We start from the raw sequence: 18,830 nt of genomic DNA, 5'->3' as shown, positions 1-18,830 counted from the left end.
TTCTTAAGGAGGGTCACGTCTCCACTCTCCAACACTCAGTTGTAATCGCCCATGAAGTATGGAGTAAGGGGGAGGGGACGCAAGGGTAATTATAAATCACTCACCGTAGTGACTAACATACTCTTATTCCATAGTCTCCTTTCCTCCATACGTCCCACCAACCTCCTTCTAATAATACTGGTGTCATTAGGCAATGTTAGTATTGTCGACGCGTCAATGAGGAGTGGCGCCAGTGGGTGGAGTCAGGGGAGCGCACCTCTAAATTTAAAGGGGAAGAAGGTTTTTCTGGTGAAAAACGTTCTCTCTCCCGTCCCTAGCGAGGAGCGCCCTTGCAGTATGACACAGGTTAATTACTCCTGTGGCGTGTACATAGGATGGAATATTATCGCATGCATGCGTATAATAAGTATACTCTCATGTGTACCGAAACAGCGCTTACAAATATTCCTTCGTTCCGCACAATGGCATTTAAAAATATAATTTTTCACCAGTCTCATCAACAAAATCACAGGCTTAAACATGCCCTACTGCTCAACGTAATGGCAAGGATAACTGCAGCAAATATATCACACAATGAATATCCCCATTAATACGTTAACTGGGGACATCAAAATGTGTGCATGGTGAGGCCAGGTAGATAAATGCCACTGCCCTGCAAGTGTGAAACACTTGCAACAGTTTCCCAGGACCACATCACAATTATGTGCCCCAATATTATACCATCACACTGTATAATACTATTCATATTACATCCTATTGTACCGTTCCTGTACAATACTATTTTTGTTCCATTGACGCACCTGTTAAAAACATTTTCAACATATTAAACATGTATATCAGTACATTTTACCTATAACTTTTCGCTCAATGAAAAGAAATGTCCATCTGTAAAGGAAACCCAAGTGGTTAAATAACATAGTACTGCATATGCACATGTTGAGCTGAACGATTAGGACAACGCTTTCATTTAAAATTGCTACCCGATGATATGCAACGCCAAAACAGGCAGTTCCAATCGTAATTCACATCCAAAAAACACACTAACACACGAGCATATCAGGAAACCACACTTGCAGTGATGGTCACATCCTTAACACCTCTAACTCGCGTTTAAAACCAATCAAACAGCCAAGTATTAGCATTTGTACAAAAAAATAAACCATCCTCCTTTCCTCTCGGCTGTATCTCCTAAACTCAGTCACACTACGTCTGCCCAGCCAGACGTCAAGCGAAGATAGAAGGTAGTAATAGTAAAGTTAGCCAAATAAACAGATCACTAAATTACTTTCCATGTCTGGAAAGAGCCGTGCACATCAAGGAAACAGAAATCCAGTTCAGCGTACTATGAATTACCCAAAAAAAACAGGGCCGCCGCAGTGAGGAACACAATGCTCTTTCCGATTCCTCTTTATGATGTTCACCAAAACCTTCATGCTGCAGTCACCTTTATATAAGAAATCCAAGAAATCCGCCACACAAATGGATTTCTCGGATGCCGCGGCCACAACCAAAGATGGATCCCTTTGACACCTGCTGCATTAAATCTGATAAACTCCTCTTGCGATGTGCCTGTCCCTTTCCAACGGCACTTCAATACTTCCTTATGAAAGAAACGTGACGTGTTCACGCATCGGGACGTCTTTACCACTTTCCTCTCCTCGCTGCAATGTTCTCTATACTCTGTCCAATCGGTGCCAGCGTTCTCCCTTTGACTTCTTCAGACCCTTCAGTGTTCCTGAAACGGAACACGGTCAATCGCCATGCCCCCAGACCTTAACTTGACATCATTTGCCGTGAAGCAGTCGGGGGCATAAGAGCTCCTGTAGGTGAGATGGGGGCATGATCCAAATGAGAATTGCGCATGTCGCACGGGAGTGCTTCTGCCCAGGAAAGTAGACGTTTTCATTACTGGAATATCGTTTTGCCCTTTCAACTGGTGGAATTTGCCACCCTATGATGCAGTACGAGCAACAAATTGCGCTCCAGCCATAAAAAATTATGATGACTGCATCACCCAGATGAATAATAATCTTATCGGGGCTGTGCACTGTTCAGTGCCCCGGTGCCACACAGTACTTTAACACTGGCACTGACCTTTGAAGTGTCTCTGGAACCTCTTGTGTCCCTCTCAGCGCAAATCTGAACTCCTGAGCCACCATCACCACCTCTGGAACTGACATGTTACTCTTCCACTGGGTCATCACATGCCAGCAATTCACAGCTCCTCATATCATAAGGGCTCTGCCTTTCATCACTGCTCCATATGTCAACGTGGAAAGACTGCCTCATCGCCAATTTGTAGTGTCTGGACCCAAGAATGGTACACAAGACGCAGGGAGCACACAGGAGCCAGCAGATACAACGGTAAGAGAACTTTATTGTAGTTTCAGGGTAACAGGCTAGAGGGATGGGAGGGCATAGGCATAGGCAGAGGCAACCTTCCAGTCATATCACCCATCCTGAATCCCCAACTGTCCTCTGTGGAACCCTGAAGAAACCCAGGGTTCCATCATCAACTAACATTCCATGTCTTGCATAAGGCAATGCAATCCATGTCTTGCATAAGGCAATGCAAGCCCCACACCACAGAGGGTCAAAGTCCGCCTGTGGTTGGATGATGAGATGTACTACAGGGCGAAACCAAAGTATTCGCAGGAACCCTGTGCGCAAAAAACACAGAAATAAAATGCAATTAAAAACCGGAGAACTCAGAAAAAGTAATGAATGTAGACTGCCTGGAGAATTAAAACCGAATTATGGTCCAACTTACCCTCTGGTAGACGAAAAGGGACCCGTGTCCACAGCGAAAAAAAAGATGAGAGACGGCAGAGAAGCAGCAGAGGCTAAGGAAATCTGAGGATTTGGGATGATTTGCGAGCAAGGGATAAGGCATTCCATTCACGTAGAGCATTGAATTCAAAACTCGAGTCACCAAACGTTTTTAACTAAATCGCGGTTGGTTAAGCTGAAGATTGTCAGAGGAGCGCAGCACTGGGCTGGGTTGTTTCAAGATGAGATGAGGGGCACTCAGGTTCTGACATTTGTAAGTAAGGGATAGTATTCTGTGTCTAATTTTCTGCCTAACTGGTAACCAGTGCAGTTCTCTCCTAAAAGCAGTAATGTGATCACACCTGGATAGTCCAAACATGGCCAAGTGATGTCATGAGAGATCTATTCTTGATAGAAAGATGAGGCCTAATCTGCTGGAGCAGTTTGATTACATGTCCACATGAACAAATCTGTGATACCTGTTGCTTCATTGATAGGTCGGCATCTAGAATGACTCCTAGTGTTTTTACTGATTTACTCAGTGATTGTTACCTGCAACCTCAAACCGAGCATACTGAGTATAGAGCTTCAGTCGCGGACCAGAGGCCATGCTGAGAAGCTCAGTCTTTGTATCATTGAGTACCAGTGAGATGTGTGCCATCCAAGCCTGGATTTTATTATAAACGCGATTCACTGTGGCAGCCTTCTTAGAGAGTAGTTACCAGATAATTCAAATAGGATCTGGGTGTCTTCCGCATAATTTGTAAACTGGACACCTAGACCGTCAAGAAGATCAAGAAAAGGCCTGATATAAACATTAAACAAGGGAGATAAACCTGACCCATGCAGTACGCCGCATGTGAGAGAGGTGGGGTTAGCTGGAGCCCTCTTAGCGTCCACTCTGTGTGTTCTGGGACCAAGAAAGGACGTGATCCACTGGGCGTTATTTTCTGAACCGTTGGCAATAGTTAAGTCTATTACGTAATAGGTTGTGATCAATAATATGAAATGCTGCCGAGCGGTCTAATAGCAGAAGTAAGGCTGGGTGAATTCTTTCTATAATTCCCACAATATTGGACTTAAGATCCAGGAGAGCCGTCTCCGTTCCATGCTGGGATCTAAAACCAGATTTGTAGCAGTAAAGAAGTGCATTTTCCTCAATACATTTCTGGAACTGCAAGTAAGCCACTCTATCCAAGATCTTTAGCAGATATGGGACATTAGTGATTGGCCTATATTTCTTGGCTACTGCAGGGTCGAGTGTGTCCTTCAAAAGGGGAGTAGCCAAGACATCCTTCAAGATGACATGTACGATGCCGGTCTCAAATGAAGAGTTAATCATTTTGGTTATCCACGGGGATCAGGACATCCAGGGAATCTTTCAAAATATCGGCAGGGCATGAGTCCCCAAGCAATAAGTGGACTTCATGTTGGTGACAATCTCTAAGACCTCACTTTCAGACAAACTACAAAAATCAAATTTAGGGAGGGTTGCTAGATTAACCAAATGCTTGCTGTCTACATTAGTGTTGTCATTGTTAGTTTCCAGGCTAGACAGTTGGTTAGATATGGCTGGGCGGTGTCCCTCGATTTTATTCGTAAATGTATCCTAAATTAATTGACACCATATAGAATCTTTAGAAATAGTAGGGAAAGCAGATGTATGACTTTCAAATTCTTTTACGAATTTTGAATAGTTCCCTTGAGTTCGATTTGGCATTGTCAATGCGTACATTGTTTTCCTTTGAAATTCAATTATGGTGGGTTTATACTTTTGTACAGATTTATTTTTTAAATAATTTTCCAAGGTATTCGGGCAAGGATTCTTCCTCCATTCTCGTTCATGTGCTCTTTTTTATTCTCCTTGCTTCCACAATATCATAATTAAACCAAGTTTTTTTAATGGTCTCAGCTTTTACCATCTTTGTTTTTTCTGGAGCCAGGGTGTCGATGGTATCCTTAATAGCAGAAGATAAATGAGAGACGAGTTCAGAGGTTTTCACAAATGCTTCAGTAGACCTAGTTTGCTAGAGAGAAGGGAGGAGAAGACAGTGACTGAGATGTTTTTCATGTTCCTACAAATAATCTATGACCTAGTATTGGTATCATGTCTAGGGGGAGGGCTAGGAAGCATAATAGTAGTATTTACGAAGAAATGATCCGTCCATGGGATAATTAGGTGCTAATGGCAGAGCTATGGATATTATGGGATAATATCCAATCTAAGGTATGACCCCTTGATGTGATGGTACCTTTACCAATTGAGTGTAGCCTGCTACTCCCAGGGAGGAGAGTAGAGATATGGTTGAAGAATCTAATTGGTCATCAGCCCATATATTAAAATCACCCATTACAAGTACTGTACAAGTATTACCTAGAGTACGGGAATGGTACGACCATTGAGAGAAATGTTGGTACAGACATGGACCTACAGGGCAAACATATTGCCATTGATTATACACATTGCTTTAAGTGGCCCCCGGCAGTCTCCAAAAACTGGGGCTGAGATGTTTGCGCCCTGTTCCACCACGCCATGGTGAGACACATTATCCCGCCACGGCCGTAGCCGCGACGGGAGATGCTCCTGCCATTTTAAAATCAGGTAGCTATGTGAATGAAAGAAGTGCCAGCCACATCATCGCTGAAACTGGAAGTTGCAGTTTCAGCGACGCTGTGGCTGACTGGCACTTCTGTCAGTCACTGTAACTTCCTCATACGACCCCTCGCGTGAGGGGTCGCAAGAGGGAAGTTATGGTCACGTTGTTTCCCCTCCCAAGGTCACTGACCCACTGCGAACCTGGGGGCTCTGGGACCTTATCTTACAGATTAGATCAAAGAGCCCCAGGTTCACTGAGGCGTCTTTGTCCGTTGGCAAAGCTTTATAAAAGATGGCTTGAATTGTGTACGTTTCAACCCATCTTTTATAAACATAGGACAATGTTACATATTTCTATGTTTATAAAAGATGGCTTGAAAAGTATACAAACCATAGTAAGGTATGCATACTAATATATAAATATTTACATTTATATATTGGTTTGTTCACTTTTTGGGCCACGCCTACCATGGAAGCCACACCCCCAAATGAGACCCCTCCCCCAATTTCTTACCCCACTTAAAGCACTGATTATCAGGGGCGCAATGAAGCCTACAGTCCGGGGGGGGGGGGTAAGTGATGGGAGGGGCCACTTCAGAAAAGAGGCAGGGCATGTTTGGAGGCTACACCCCCAATGTTCTACCCCCCCGCCCATGGTCTGGTGTGGGGGCCAACTACCAAATAGTATATTTTAAAGCGTAATATGCAGAAAGGCGATGGAAGTCTTTCTTGTAAAACTTGAACACCGCCAGTTTTGTGAATGGCTTCCCTTACCTCTCTGCCTAACAAAATGCAAGTGCAAACATCCAGGGATGCACCCAGCTAAAATGTAGGCGGGTGCTAACCCTTAAAATGTTGGGAGAGGTGCTAACTTCAGAGACAGTGGACGAGTGACAAACTTACTTGTGTAGGGGCATCTAACTTGTTTACTCAATGTAATGAGACTATTCTAGTGCAGCTTCAATGTTACAATCAGTTCTCTGAAAACACCCACTTCATGCAGATCCTGAAGGTCCTAGAAAGTGTGAAAATGACAGATGGTGTGCAATGAAATGCACAATATCATAGCATAACAGGACATAGCAGAGTCTGGGGCAGTACTGTGGATGGCCCAAGCAACTTCAGTGGCTGGGAGCAACAGGGGAGAAAATGTAATGTTAGTTCCACCACAGTTAGTCGGCTATACTAGAATCTGTGGTGCACTAACTGGCTGGTGAGACGGCCTGCCTTTCAAATCAAGTGATACAAGACTGGGGAGGGCCAGTGCAGCAATAATGGAATTCTATGTGACAGTATTAGAGCTACTAGCAAAGGAGCACCGGGGTACACCAATTTGTCCCTAAACTTATTGAAACTGTCCTGTTGTAAGGGTGTAAACGTAATCACTTATAAGCACTCCAATTTTTGCAGTTGAAGTCAGGGTGAGATTACATTATTTGCCCAGGATCGCACGCTAAACAGTGAAGCAGGGATTTTAACTAACTATGCAATTTGCGCTCGGCCACCTTCTTCCACGCTTTACTTTGAACAAATATTTATAAGTTTCGGGTATCCATGCCTACAATAATGTGTCCTGTAGAGTTTACTTGCAAAATACACAAATTGCATAATAAAGCATCATGACAACCTGCAAATCCTTATAGCCGCATGTTGAGCCAAAATAATATCAGTGTACCTTTTTTATTTTCCACACCCTGAATGCAAAACCATAAGATGCAAAAGGCAAAATATCTATTTACCCACTTTATTTTCAGTGCTTTAAGGCACACAATAAAAGAAGTTGTGTAATAAAATCTTGGAGATTCGTCACAATCCTGCAGCGTGTTATGTATGGCTTTAAGAAAATTCTACTAAGGACTTCAAAGCAAACTTAACTTTTTAGCAGATCAACCTGCTAGACATGAAGGGTATGAACACATTTTCAAAGTGTGCTTTATCGTGTTGCTCGTTTTAACTGTCACAGATTTGCAAGGTGACTGGTGGTCTTTCAGTTGGTAATTCACCATCATGCATAAGAAAGGCTATGCTGCTGATGACAAAAGAAACGTGTTGTCAAGTTCGTTACAGCACTGGCTGCAGAGCCAGCTACCCAGCCTGTGTGTCTCAGGGGGGCTGTGACTCTGTGGAAACGGGCAGTGCTTGATCAGCCGAGCCGAGCAGATTTGCCTCGAAAGAAAGAAAATGCGCCAACAGGACCATGATCCTGATCCTTTGAAGGGTTAAAGGCTCAGCACTGAAGCCCCATCCCTCAGATAACATTTCGGGGGGGGGAAGCAGGGGTGCTTCAGTCCGGACAGCTCAATGACGTTGCACGCCTGCTGATTATACAGATAGAAATAGTGCAGAAAGGGAGGGGCTAACGGGTCTAGCAGAGATCACTTACTTATGGTAAAGCAGTGCAAATCTCATTGGAAGCATAATTCGGTATAGGAAAATTACGCACTGAGATACTGCCGGGCGCCAGCTAAGTACGGTTTGCAACTGGTAGGATCCCTGCTGGGGTAGCCAGCGGGGGCTGAGTTCGGGCTAGGTCATGCATGTGGCCTTCTAGTGCGCAGCGCCAGCAATATGGAAAAGATTTGACACACCAATTGCTAGTCTGGTCCCAAACTGCCATGCTTTCGGAAGGGTGGGTACTTTATTCATGCGCCATACGTCACCACACATGCGGTACGTGAGGTGGATGTAACATTCCTCCTTTATCCCAATTAACGAAAACTTAATACAAACATTGTATCACTGAACACTGGTTCCCTGTGTTATCTAGTCCGACACAGGTACCTGCTTCCCCTTTTATGTGAAAAACTCAACAGTCTTTTGGTCTTTCACCACTCGTAGTCTCTCAGCTTCCCTTGAGCTCTCGGGTGTTCACTCCAGATTATATCTGCTGGGCCGTGGCCGAGGCATTGTCTCCGATTCACCTCCTCCTTCCGGCTCTCCTTCGATTTGTGGATACTCCTTCTCTCTCTCAGATGGCTCACCTGTGTTACTGCCTTGGGTTACATCGTCCTCCACTCTCTGCCTTGGAGCATACCCTGTGGTCCCACCATCTTCTCCCTGCTGTCTTTCCCAGTCTGTCCTCATCTCCTCTGGAACTCTTTTGAACCAGGAGGCATTTCTGACGATTGTCCCATGCCCTCTGCTTGCTGTGACTATTGTTCCTTCTGTCCTGACGATCCTCCACGGTGTGTGCGGTCATAGCGTGTTTCTAGCTTTGCCTTTGTGGGGTTCCGTAGCACCAGCACTTGGTCACCCACCTTGTTGTTGGATTCTTTGGCATTTCTTCTGTAGCTCATATGCCCGTTTGCTGCTACCCTCTCGGCTTGTATGCGCTTGCTCTCTCGGTCATCCACACTCCTGTCTGGGTGATATGGTATTGACGAGTTTACCATTGTCCCGTACATGAGGTCTGCAGGGGGCACGTTTGTGGAGCTGTGAGGCATTACTCTGAAGTTCCGCAGGAACCGGTTCAGGTCGACTCGCCACGGGCTGTTTTGAGCTCTGGAGATTCGTAATACTTTGTTGATTGTCCTCCTGAATCTCTCCACGTCTCAATTTGCTTTTTTTTTTTTTTGCCACGTCGCGCACCTCCACACCATCCACACTCGGTCGTCCCCGGGATTCTAGGTTGACACCGTGGAGAGTTGTATGTTTGGCTTCTTTCGTCCCTTGCCGGTTTGTGATTTGCGCCATAGTGGCTGTCCGTGCTAGTTGTAACTTCTGTAGGGTGGTGCCTATCTGCACTGTTCTTGAGTGTGATAGCTCCCTTTGGCAACCATATTCTAGTATTTTCGCTAGGGTGATTCCTTTTTCGCGCCATACTTGCTCAATACTGTTGTGTAGCTTTTCCAAGCACAATCTGTTGATTATTTGGCGCCTTATCTCGATTTCGATGTCAATGTCGTTGAATTTTCCGGATATCGCTAATCGTCTGAGCCTTGTGTGGCAGGCATCAAGTGTTTCTTCTTCTGTTTGCACCGCAGTGCAGAAGTTGAAGGTTTCGAAATCAGGATTCAGTTGTGTGCCATTAGGGCATCTTTTGCCAGTTGATATACATATGCGCCATCGCCCACAGCCAGTAAATTAAAGATGTGTAGCACATCGTCACCAACATTGAGTAGAAAGTGTGATCTTAGTTTCCTTGGGGTTGTCACATCCTTGCAGTTCATAATCATCTCAAATTGTAAAAGCCAGATAGTCCAGCGGGGTCCCACTGATGATGGGTCTGCATATAGGTCAAAAGGCCAGAGCGCTGCTGTGGCTCCCCCTTGGTGTCGAGGTGATGGCGCAGGTGGTGTCAGTGACGCCGCCTTTCTCGCCGGCGTGCTGGGCCTTGGTGTGGAAAGTCCAGTAGCCATGTTGGGGCACTCTGTGGAAAATGGCACCTCTGTGGTAGTGAGCAGTTTGTGTTGCCCCCATCTCGCCTGTAGGGTGCTTTAGTGATGCTGTGCTTCCTGTGTGGTGTGGGTTGAGGAGATGTTGGCTGTCTCTTCATCCACGTGCGGAGGAGCGTGTCCCCTCCATGTTTCCCAAAAAAAATTGTGTATTAATGGATTGTGTTATCAGCTGTGCATGTCTTCTACAACACGTCCTCGTCGCCAGTGTTAGGCTCCCTGCTGGGGTAGCCAGCGGGGGCTGAACTCGGGCTAGGAAGTGCATGTGGCCGCCTTGTACACAGTGCCAGCAGCATGACACGACACACTAGTTGCTTATCTGGTCCCCAACTGCCAGGCTTCAGGCAGGGTTGGTACTTTATTCGTGGGCTTCACGTAACCAAATATGCGGGACGTGAGGCGGATGGAACAGCCACGTCTGCTCATACTGAGTGGAAGGCAGCGGGGCGCAAATGGCTCAATGACGTCACGCAAATTATGACATCAATGTGTGTCACTGAAGTGTGCATGCAGGTGTTAAAGCTACCCCCTGTGGCGAAGGAGAATAGAATGAGAGGCAGAGGGCATTAGCCAGAGCAATAAATGAAAAAGGGGGCAAGAGTTGAGGGACTGGGCCAACTATTGTGAACGCACTTGGCAGAGAGGGAATTTTAGCTGGCTGCGAATGACTGGTGGGAAATGGCACAGTTGCCTAAACCTTGATGTAAAACGGGGGAGGACCTTTGGAATACTGTGCCTGTGCAGTGAAGAGGGACACAATGAATGTTCCAGAGTACGGAAATTATTGTATTGTATTGGATTACAGTAGACTTTAGATGACTAAAGGCAAAGGGCGAGTATGTCTAAAACCTAGTTTGTAGAGGCAGGGCCGTTGGCATACATTTTGCCGTACAATTGATGAAAGGACACAATGGGTGTTCCTAAATGCAAGACATGTTTTAGGCCATTAATGGACTAGTACTGAATTGGTAGTTGTTCATTTAGGCCAATTAAATGCGTTTGCATACGTTGAATCCACCATGCTTCTTTGTGTAGAAGTGATTGTTGTATTGAGTCCACCAAAGCATGTCATCAGGCGTGTGATGTTTTTCTAAATAGTGTGAGACCATTGGTGCTGCTGAGTTTTTGCACCAAATCCGGGAGCGGTGTATCATATATCGTATCCAAACACGTGATGCTTGTTTGTTTTGTCCTAAGGGTCTGAAGGCAGCCAGCAGTTTCTTTGTAGTTCTTCGGCCTTCTAGCTAGTTCCATGAGTGTCATGGTCTGGAACTGGGCTAAGTGCTGTGATGGGTTGAGGAGTCGATTGAGATTGTCTGTGGCGCATTTTGCTTGCCTGATCAGTGCCATAAGGCACGCCCGCTGCAGGATTGTGGTATAGTCGTAGGTGCTGAATTTGGTTTCCACATGCTGGGTATCTTGTGGGATTTTGATTAGGTAGCTGTGCCCACGAATACAATTTATGATATTAGAGCAGATGTCACAGTGGGATCGGTATAGTCAAGTTCTCCAGGCTGTGAATGGTTGACTTTTCAGTCTCTAATGACACTGTATGCACATAATTCGCACCTTAGCGCTGTGAAGCCACAATGCAGCTGAACGTGTTAAATAAATTGACATCACAACTTTGAGACAGAACATCAGAAGGAAAAAAGTGGGAAATCACGGTTTTTGTTGTGTGACGGACTTCAATCGAAGGAACTTAACATTTTCAGCACTTCTTTCCCTGCCCCCAGCAGATATGTACCTTTTTTCATTTATTTTTATTTGTTTTTTTTTAATAATGTGCCTAATACCATACCCGAGTTCAGTTTCTAAGCACGGATCCGGGATTCGAACCTCTGTTGCTCTGCATGGCTGCCCATGTGCTATTCTCCATTAAGTACCAGAGTACAAACAAGCTAAGGAGCCTGAACAGGGCTCCAAGTATGCTCCAGGATCACATTTCACTTGCTGTGCATGATGATCAACTATTTAAACGTCATAGCCCCGGAATGCTCTTGTAACCTAGCGTTCAGATACTGTCCCAGTTATCTCTATACGCTGTCCATGCACACTTTGTATTTGATTGGAGATGGAAGAAGAAACCGCCTTAAGTAGGACACAAAGCATCTATAGTAGTCCCTTCCTCATTGCTTTTGAAGATGATGCTGGAAAGAATGTATGCAAGTTAAAATAACGGGGGAAAAAGATGCTGAAAATACTGATTTGATTTGTGTTTTAACTTGTTTTTATCGAATTTCGATTTTATTTAATTTCTTTGGACCTTTTTTCGACTTGTAATGCTGGGGGAGAGACCCCCTGCAGCCTCATACATCCCGCCACCTGAATGTATTACCTAACCCAACTCCCTATCTATTTATTTAGAAATAATTGCACAAATATCGAAAAATGTGATTTTAAACAAGTGGTGTTTACAGTCTTATTTTCCAATCCGTTTTTTCAGGCGACACCAGGGAGAAGAATGTACATACATCTTTGTAAACTGGGTATTTGCTAGGTAATAAGACCTAGAAACGGGTAGGAGGATGGGGAACCAGAACCATCTCACGGGCGTGATGGGCTTTAAGGGGGGCTATTTGAGGGGGGGGGTTAAGTACAAGCCCCGCTTGTTGGCTCTCCCTCGAATAAAATGCAGGAGACGTCACCAGGTTATTTTTCATTTATCACACCACAGTTTTGGAGCAATTTGCCACAGGCAATGATAAACCACACAACTCTGCTTAGAGCAAGGGCAACCACGTATCTCTTCTAATTGTGGTGTTTTGTGACACTGTATGTTTAAACATGAAGAGTGAAGCTACAGATGGATCTTTGCAACTGATCATTGTGGCCCTTCTTTCTGCTGTGCAATGGCTAGAGGCGAAAGGGCTGCATTGTCTTTAGTTCAGCTATGTAACCATGCCCATTTTCTGTGGATGGGAATTTCCATTTGCTGTTTAGGGCCAACAACCAAATGCATCTATGGTGTGGGCTTAAGCAGTATTTGTTTCTAGAAACTGGACAGTGGACATGAGAGCAGTTTATATCAAACTTATTTTTAAAATAAATAAAATAAGTAAAGTTTATAGGTTTTAGCACCATCTTCAAATCCATGCTTATCTTAAAATGCAGCAGTCTTACGCGACATCTATATTGAGTCTGTGGAAATGTTTGAATTTAACCAAAGCTTTCATCTTGGTAATGTCTACGCAACTAACTATTTTATGCATCTTTCACCAGGAGTCTGAAGAAATTAAGTCTAATGAACTTGATGCAAAACTCCGAGTTACCACAGGAGAACTTGAAAAACAAATGCAAGAAAAATCGAATCATTTAGAGGTAATTATATAATTCTAATCTTATTCTGAAATTCGCATTATTGAAATATGTACTTCATAAAAATGTTAGCATTGTAAATTTGCTTGGTGAAAGGTTTTTACCTTTAAATTCTATATTTTATGGCCAGAAAAAAGTGAAAGGAAGGTAGCACTTCTTCCTGGATCTCGCCTGATCACAATCATTAGGACATCCAGCCACCCAGAGAAGGGCCTGGAAGCTACTGCACAAAGTGTCTATTACATCAAATCTTAGTGTAGCCTGCCACTGTGCATGTTAAATGTGTGCATTTGGACAAATCCCCTTACCGTTTTCAGCTACACTCATCAGTTCGGTATGCTCAGTACATCGGGGAGAACTGCAACCCTCTTTACTTCCTCTTGACATTTCTATTTTTCTTTTGCAGTTAGTTTCTCCTCCTCGGATTCCTTCGATTTTTCTAGCTGCAACATTCTGACTTTTAACCATGTGTGATGATTCACAGACAACTTGCAGCAGGTGGCCCCACCTGTTCTAATTGGGAACAACCAACTTCACTCAACCTTGCTCTTGTGTTCCACACTTGCTCTAGAACCCTGATAATGTGGAACACGGAAGTATGGTCCATCTCCCAGAATCCTTTTGACTTGATCATGTCCCGGAAAAACAGAGGTATGGGGACTGGACATGAACACAAAGTGTAGTACTGAGTCTCTTACCTAAGGCCCATCTCTGATGTAGAGACCATACAAACGTGCATGTAATCTTATAAGGTATATCTGTAAAATATTTTTTTTAATCTACAAAGGTTAATGATACATCTGTCGATTTTACAGATAGATTTTGATGATCCTTTTTTGTGTGATTGCTTTTAAACTTCTTTGAATTCACAGGTGCCCGCCATAACATTGAGACATAAGAGGGTTATTGGTTATGTAAAACACCTGGTAGGATTGAGACTCCAGAAAACTTGTTAAATCATTGCTACAGCACCAGAAAACTAAGATTAGACTTTTAAGGTGTTTTGAGGGACGTTTGAGCGCCATTGTACCGGGGGTCGCCTCGTAGAACTCGCCAAAAAATTACAAAAGTAGTCAAAAAGAGTGTACGCCGGTGCGAGAAGTAACACCGTTTTATTCAGGGACCCAGACGCAGCTGGGCCAGCAAATTCAAACAGATTGCTGAATAGAACTGCATGAAAAGGCTCTGTCAAAGAAACACCTCTACATTATGAACTTGTATAGTAAACAAAATAATAGCATTTGTGAATGTACAACATGAACAAATCTCTCCACACAAGTTTGATTGGATCTTGCACTTTGAACCCATATATAAAAACATATATTGCATGCAATGATTGGGTTCGCAGACCTTCCCACACTGCCCTAAATTATCCCCTGTGACGTCACAATCCACCCCCAATTCCCACAAACCAAAAATATATAATTGAAACATTTGAGGCAACAAGCGGAACTTTAATAATCTTCCCTGTTTACCTCATCCTGATTCACATGATAATGGCTACCCACCATGTCGCCATCTGAGCCTTGAACCACTGACATACTGCTGCTCAAAATGTTGCATATTGGGGACACTCTAACCCTTTTCGCAGAGAAAGTGTTCTATGGGATGATTTGACACTGCTTTGGTTCTTGTCGGCTCCACTAGGAAAATTGCATTTCATAAATGATTTTGAATTATAAATAGGTCTTGTCTCTTTGTGTTGTTTGGTCTGTTTTGTTAAGTCAAGTTGTGCCTTAATAGTATTTGCGCTTGGTTCTTTGTTTATCAGTAGTAGATATGCAGTTGTGATTTCATGTTTTTAATTGTACACATTGGTTATTATAACTGTGCATAATTCAAGCTCTATTTTGGTTATGTGATTTGACTGTTAATTGAAAATCATAAATAAAGTGTTTAAAAAAATAAAATAAATAGGCCCTGTATTCATTCTTTGCTGGCGAAACCTGGGAGCTCTAATCTGTTGACCATGCAAAATAACCATTGTTTTCTTCTCTTAAGGCTGGCCTTGGATGGCATATTCTGCACTAATTTACCAGCTGCATCTGCCTTTGCCGCAAACAAAATGGGTGCATATGTTGAAAGCAGAAGTAAGCCTTTTGGGGCCTATTTACCACATTTTATGCTACCACTACCCATGATTATACTCATCTATTCCCCAGGATGTATGTATTAGTTTTACTAGGCCTTTAATTTCCCATATATGGGAAAGAACGCCCTCCCCTTTTACAGTGCCACTCTCTCAGCTGATGTGTTCCACCATACCGCGCTGAACTTGCATTTTGATTACACCATCATCAGAGCTTCTGGCCTTGGGTACAACCTGGATCTACAGCATCTATGCTTCCGACTTTTGCTCTGCTGTAGGATTTCCTGCACACTGAATTACAAAACTTAAATTGAGGTCTTTCTAGTTTTAGAAACTTGAATAACGTACTGATTGTGTAACGCTCACCTGATTCTCGCAGAGGCGCCGGTCTTGACTGGGCGACTACCGTATCTTCAAAGGTGATGTGTAGCACCCGGTTGGCTCTTTGGGCTGGACCTCTGTGCACTGTATGCCTGACGTGTAGAGTAAGATGTCTGCAGATAGAAAATCTGGGGTTAATGAACTGGGGTTATTGGGGTGTCCCCATCTCTTTCCTCTTCTCCTCTCCTGTAGACCCCCAAAGGTTAACGCTCTCACCTTAGGTAAGTGAATGCCGAGCTCTCCATCTGCCTCGGGGCAGGGTGCTGTAACCAGTTTCTTCACTGGATAGGTAGCGCAGGCCTCTTGACTTCAGAGGACTGCTGTCCGTCGTTTACTGCACGAACGGTAAGTTTCGAGTCATTCAAATGTCTTTAAAGTCTTTAGTAATGATGTCTCTTGTTTTGCAGGGTTCCGGCGATGGCGGATGACAGGCTGAAGTGAGTTGAAGATGGAGCCCGTGTGATGAATAGAAGCGCCTGGAAGCACGTAAGTAAGCGCTTGTTGCCTGCTTCACGATGCGCTCTAACTGTCTTTTTATTTTGCAGGTATGAGTTCGGAGCGGCTGCAGGGTGCCGGAATACCCACTGGATTAGATGTGGAAAGGAGTAATGGCACGTGAGTATTAAAGTTCCCCAATGTCTTTAAACGCACCTTGTTTTGTCTTTCAGATGCGGGATGCAGCGCCGAAGGCCTCCGGAGCGTGCGAAGAGTAGGTAAGATTTTGCCTTTCAGATGCCGGAATGCTAACCTGTTCTTTCTTGTCTTTATAGGTGTTGCTGAAGACTGGATTCAGGATGGTAAGCCTTTGCCTTTCAGATGCCGGAATGCTAACCTGTTCTTTCTTGTCTTTATAGGTGTTGCTGAAGACTGGATTCAGGATGGTAAGCCTTTTTCCTTAGGCCCAGGACCGGATGCAGAAGACACGATGAGCGTTCTGCTGCAGAGGTTGCAGAATAACGCAAAGCAAGATTCATCCACCGGGTGTGGTTTAAATAGCCTCCTGTAGTGCTTAGGTGTCTCCTTCCACAGCCACGCCTAAGTAAGAAAAGAGTTCCTGGTAAGAAAAGAGTTCCTGCCTTCCAGAAGAGTTCCAGTGTTCTGAATCTAGGGAGTGGCTCCAGCCCCACCCAACAGGAAAAGTAGTTCCAAACAGAAGAGGATCAGAGGCTCAACTGGCAGGCAAGTAAGCAGCATGGTCTGCTGAAGGTAAGTCCTCCCAAGCATTATGAGCCCGGCGCTTCCAGCGCTGGGACTGGGCATATTTATGAGCCTGGTGCCACTGGCGCCAGGACTGGGTCCAAAAGGTCCCAATTGGGACTGGTTGGCACTCGGAACCTGGGTTATGGATCTGCTTCCAAGGGAGTTGGGAAAACCCTGACCTTTTGGAAGCAGAGATCATGACAGATTGTCATAGGAACATGGATTAATTTAATGTGTTTATTTTTCTTGCTTTGGTTCGTGTTTATGGTATCTATAGGCAGTAGTATATTTAATGACATGGAATAAATGTTTGTTGTAAACTGTATCATATTACTAATAAACTCTTGGGTGACCATGGCTGGTTCTATGTAAAGGTGGTCCGGTTGGTACAAGGAAGGGGTGAACGGCTCCAGTGAGTTTAAGGTTCCTACTTAGCCTTACAGAGAGTCATTCCAAATTGTGCTCTTGCACTGTACGGTAAAGATTATTTGACCCACATAATGAGTTGGATCTTGCAGACATTTGCACTCTGTGGATTAAATGCATTTTCCCTATTCTTCAAGAAATGGCAGCTGCTGCTTCCTCTAGTGACGTGTCGGGTAAAACTCAGCTCTCCCTTTGGGCACTGAGCTTTGAAATCACTGTCCATCAACTTTCTGTCAACTTGAAGTCCTGCCCACTAGAGTCTGACTGCTGCTTGGCACTGGTTAATGTCGTAAGTGTAAAGGCAACAGCTCTGCATTATCAGGGGACTTTAACCGTAAGAAGAAAACGTCAGAACAGTCTTCCCCCATGTGCAATCAGTACAGACCCCTTCATCCTCTGTGCCCAGAAAATGCAAATGGAAGCAGAGCACACCTCCCAAGTGTAACTGCAGATAATCTTCAAAAAATAACTTCTGCACAGACGTTGCCAACACCCTTCTAATGTTAGCAATGCAATTCCAATGTTTGCCACTAATACTACAGGCTTCTTTACGCATGCCACCTTCTGAAATAGGTCTCACCGTGAAAGACTTGACACAAGACCAGATGGGGCTAGGAGAACATTGAATTAACTTTTCGGCTTCTTCTCACCACTGGTAAGCTCTTGTTAGACTTGATCACAAAGATCAAAGCATGTAAATGCAGCCACTGCTGTTCTGGGTACAGATGTTTCAGCCGCACATGTTCTTCAGCGTCGGCTGCTTCCAAATTTTTATTTTTCGCAAGAGGGCTCTGTGCGTCGATGTAGGCAACTCGATGTCCCTCGAGGCCCTCTGTTTCGAGGTCTACGTCATTGTAGGTATAAATGACGCACGCAGCGCCCTTTGCTTTAGTTCTATTTTTCTGTGATGGCTTACTCTTTGAAGATCACAGCACACTTTCGGTTTCCTCAGAAAAATGCAACACTCGTGGAAAATGGCCTCTTCATCAACCCCATAGACCAGGTTTAAGAAATGTCTGGCTAGGAGATTTTTGAGTGTACTTGGCAATTTTGGAGAGTATCTGAGGCGGCTTCTGATTAGCAGTTGTGCTGATTGACACACTTCCTTGCACGTTGCTAGTTCCTTTCCTCTTTCCTCCTCATGGTTCCTGGGCATTGTTTCTACGTTGAGCTGAGCACTGCTGCTGTTACTTGGTATCCCAGGCTCTGGCCTCTGTACATGCTAGGCTGCACAATCCGTGGGGGAAGGCAGCAGCCAGAGGACGCTGTGAGGACGTTTTGATCCAGGTTTGACCCGGGTGCATGCTACGATTGCCCAGGTAAAGCAAAAAAACGGCTCCAGCACTAGCTTTTGTCTGGTATTGGCTACTGGTGGCCAATGTTCCCTCTAATCATTTTTCCCTAAGTGCCGAAATGGATACCTTCCGTGCACACATTATTTTCCATGTGCGCAACTGAATAATGAGGTAAGCCACTTTGACTGTGTATTTAGTAAGCTAGCATCTCCAAAGTGTGTGGAAGGGAATGTTCCCTTCCCATCCACTGCAATTCATTATACATCGGTGTAAAAGGTGCATCATATAACAGTTTTTCCAAACACATAGGCTAACAAAACAAATATTTTTGGTAATTTATAAGTAGCGCTCATCAACCAGTT

At 44.3% G+C, this 18,830-nt stretch overlaps 1 protein-coding gene across 1 annotated transcript in view; it reads left to right on the top strand.

Annotated features, from left to right (window-relative positions):
• The window catches only part of CCDC186 (coiled-coil domain containing 186), a 1,219,714-nt gene that overhangs the window by 627,935 nt on the left and 572,949 nt on the right, over positions 1 to 18,830 (top strand). The window contains exon 8 of the mRNA XM_069611867.1: positions 12,982 to 13,080. Coding sequence (XP_069467968.1) covers positions 12,982 to 13,080 — 99 coding nt within the window. The remainder of the gene's footprint in view (positions 1 to 12,981; positions 13,081 to 18,830) is intronic.

The sequence above is a fragment of the Ambystoma mexicanum genome, chromosome 8 (assembly GCF_040938575.1).
Source record: "Ambystoma mexicanum isolate Mex_15411 chromosome 8, UKY_AmexF1_1, whole genome shotgun sequence".
NCBI classification, from domain to species: Eukaryota; Metazoa; Chordata; class Amphibia; order Caudata; family Ambystomatidae; genus Ambystoma; species Ambystoma mexicanum.
This window is presented reverse-complemented; position numbering and strand designations above follow the sequence as displayed.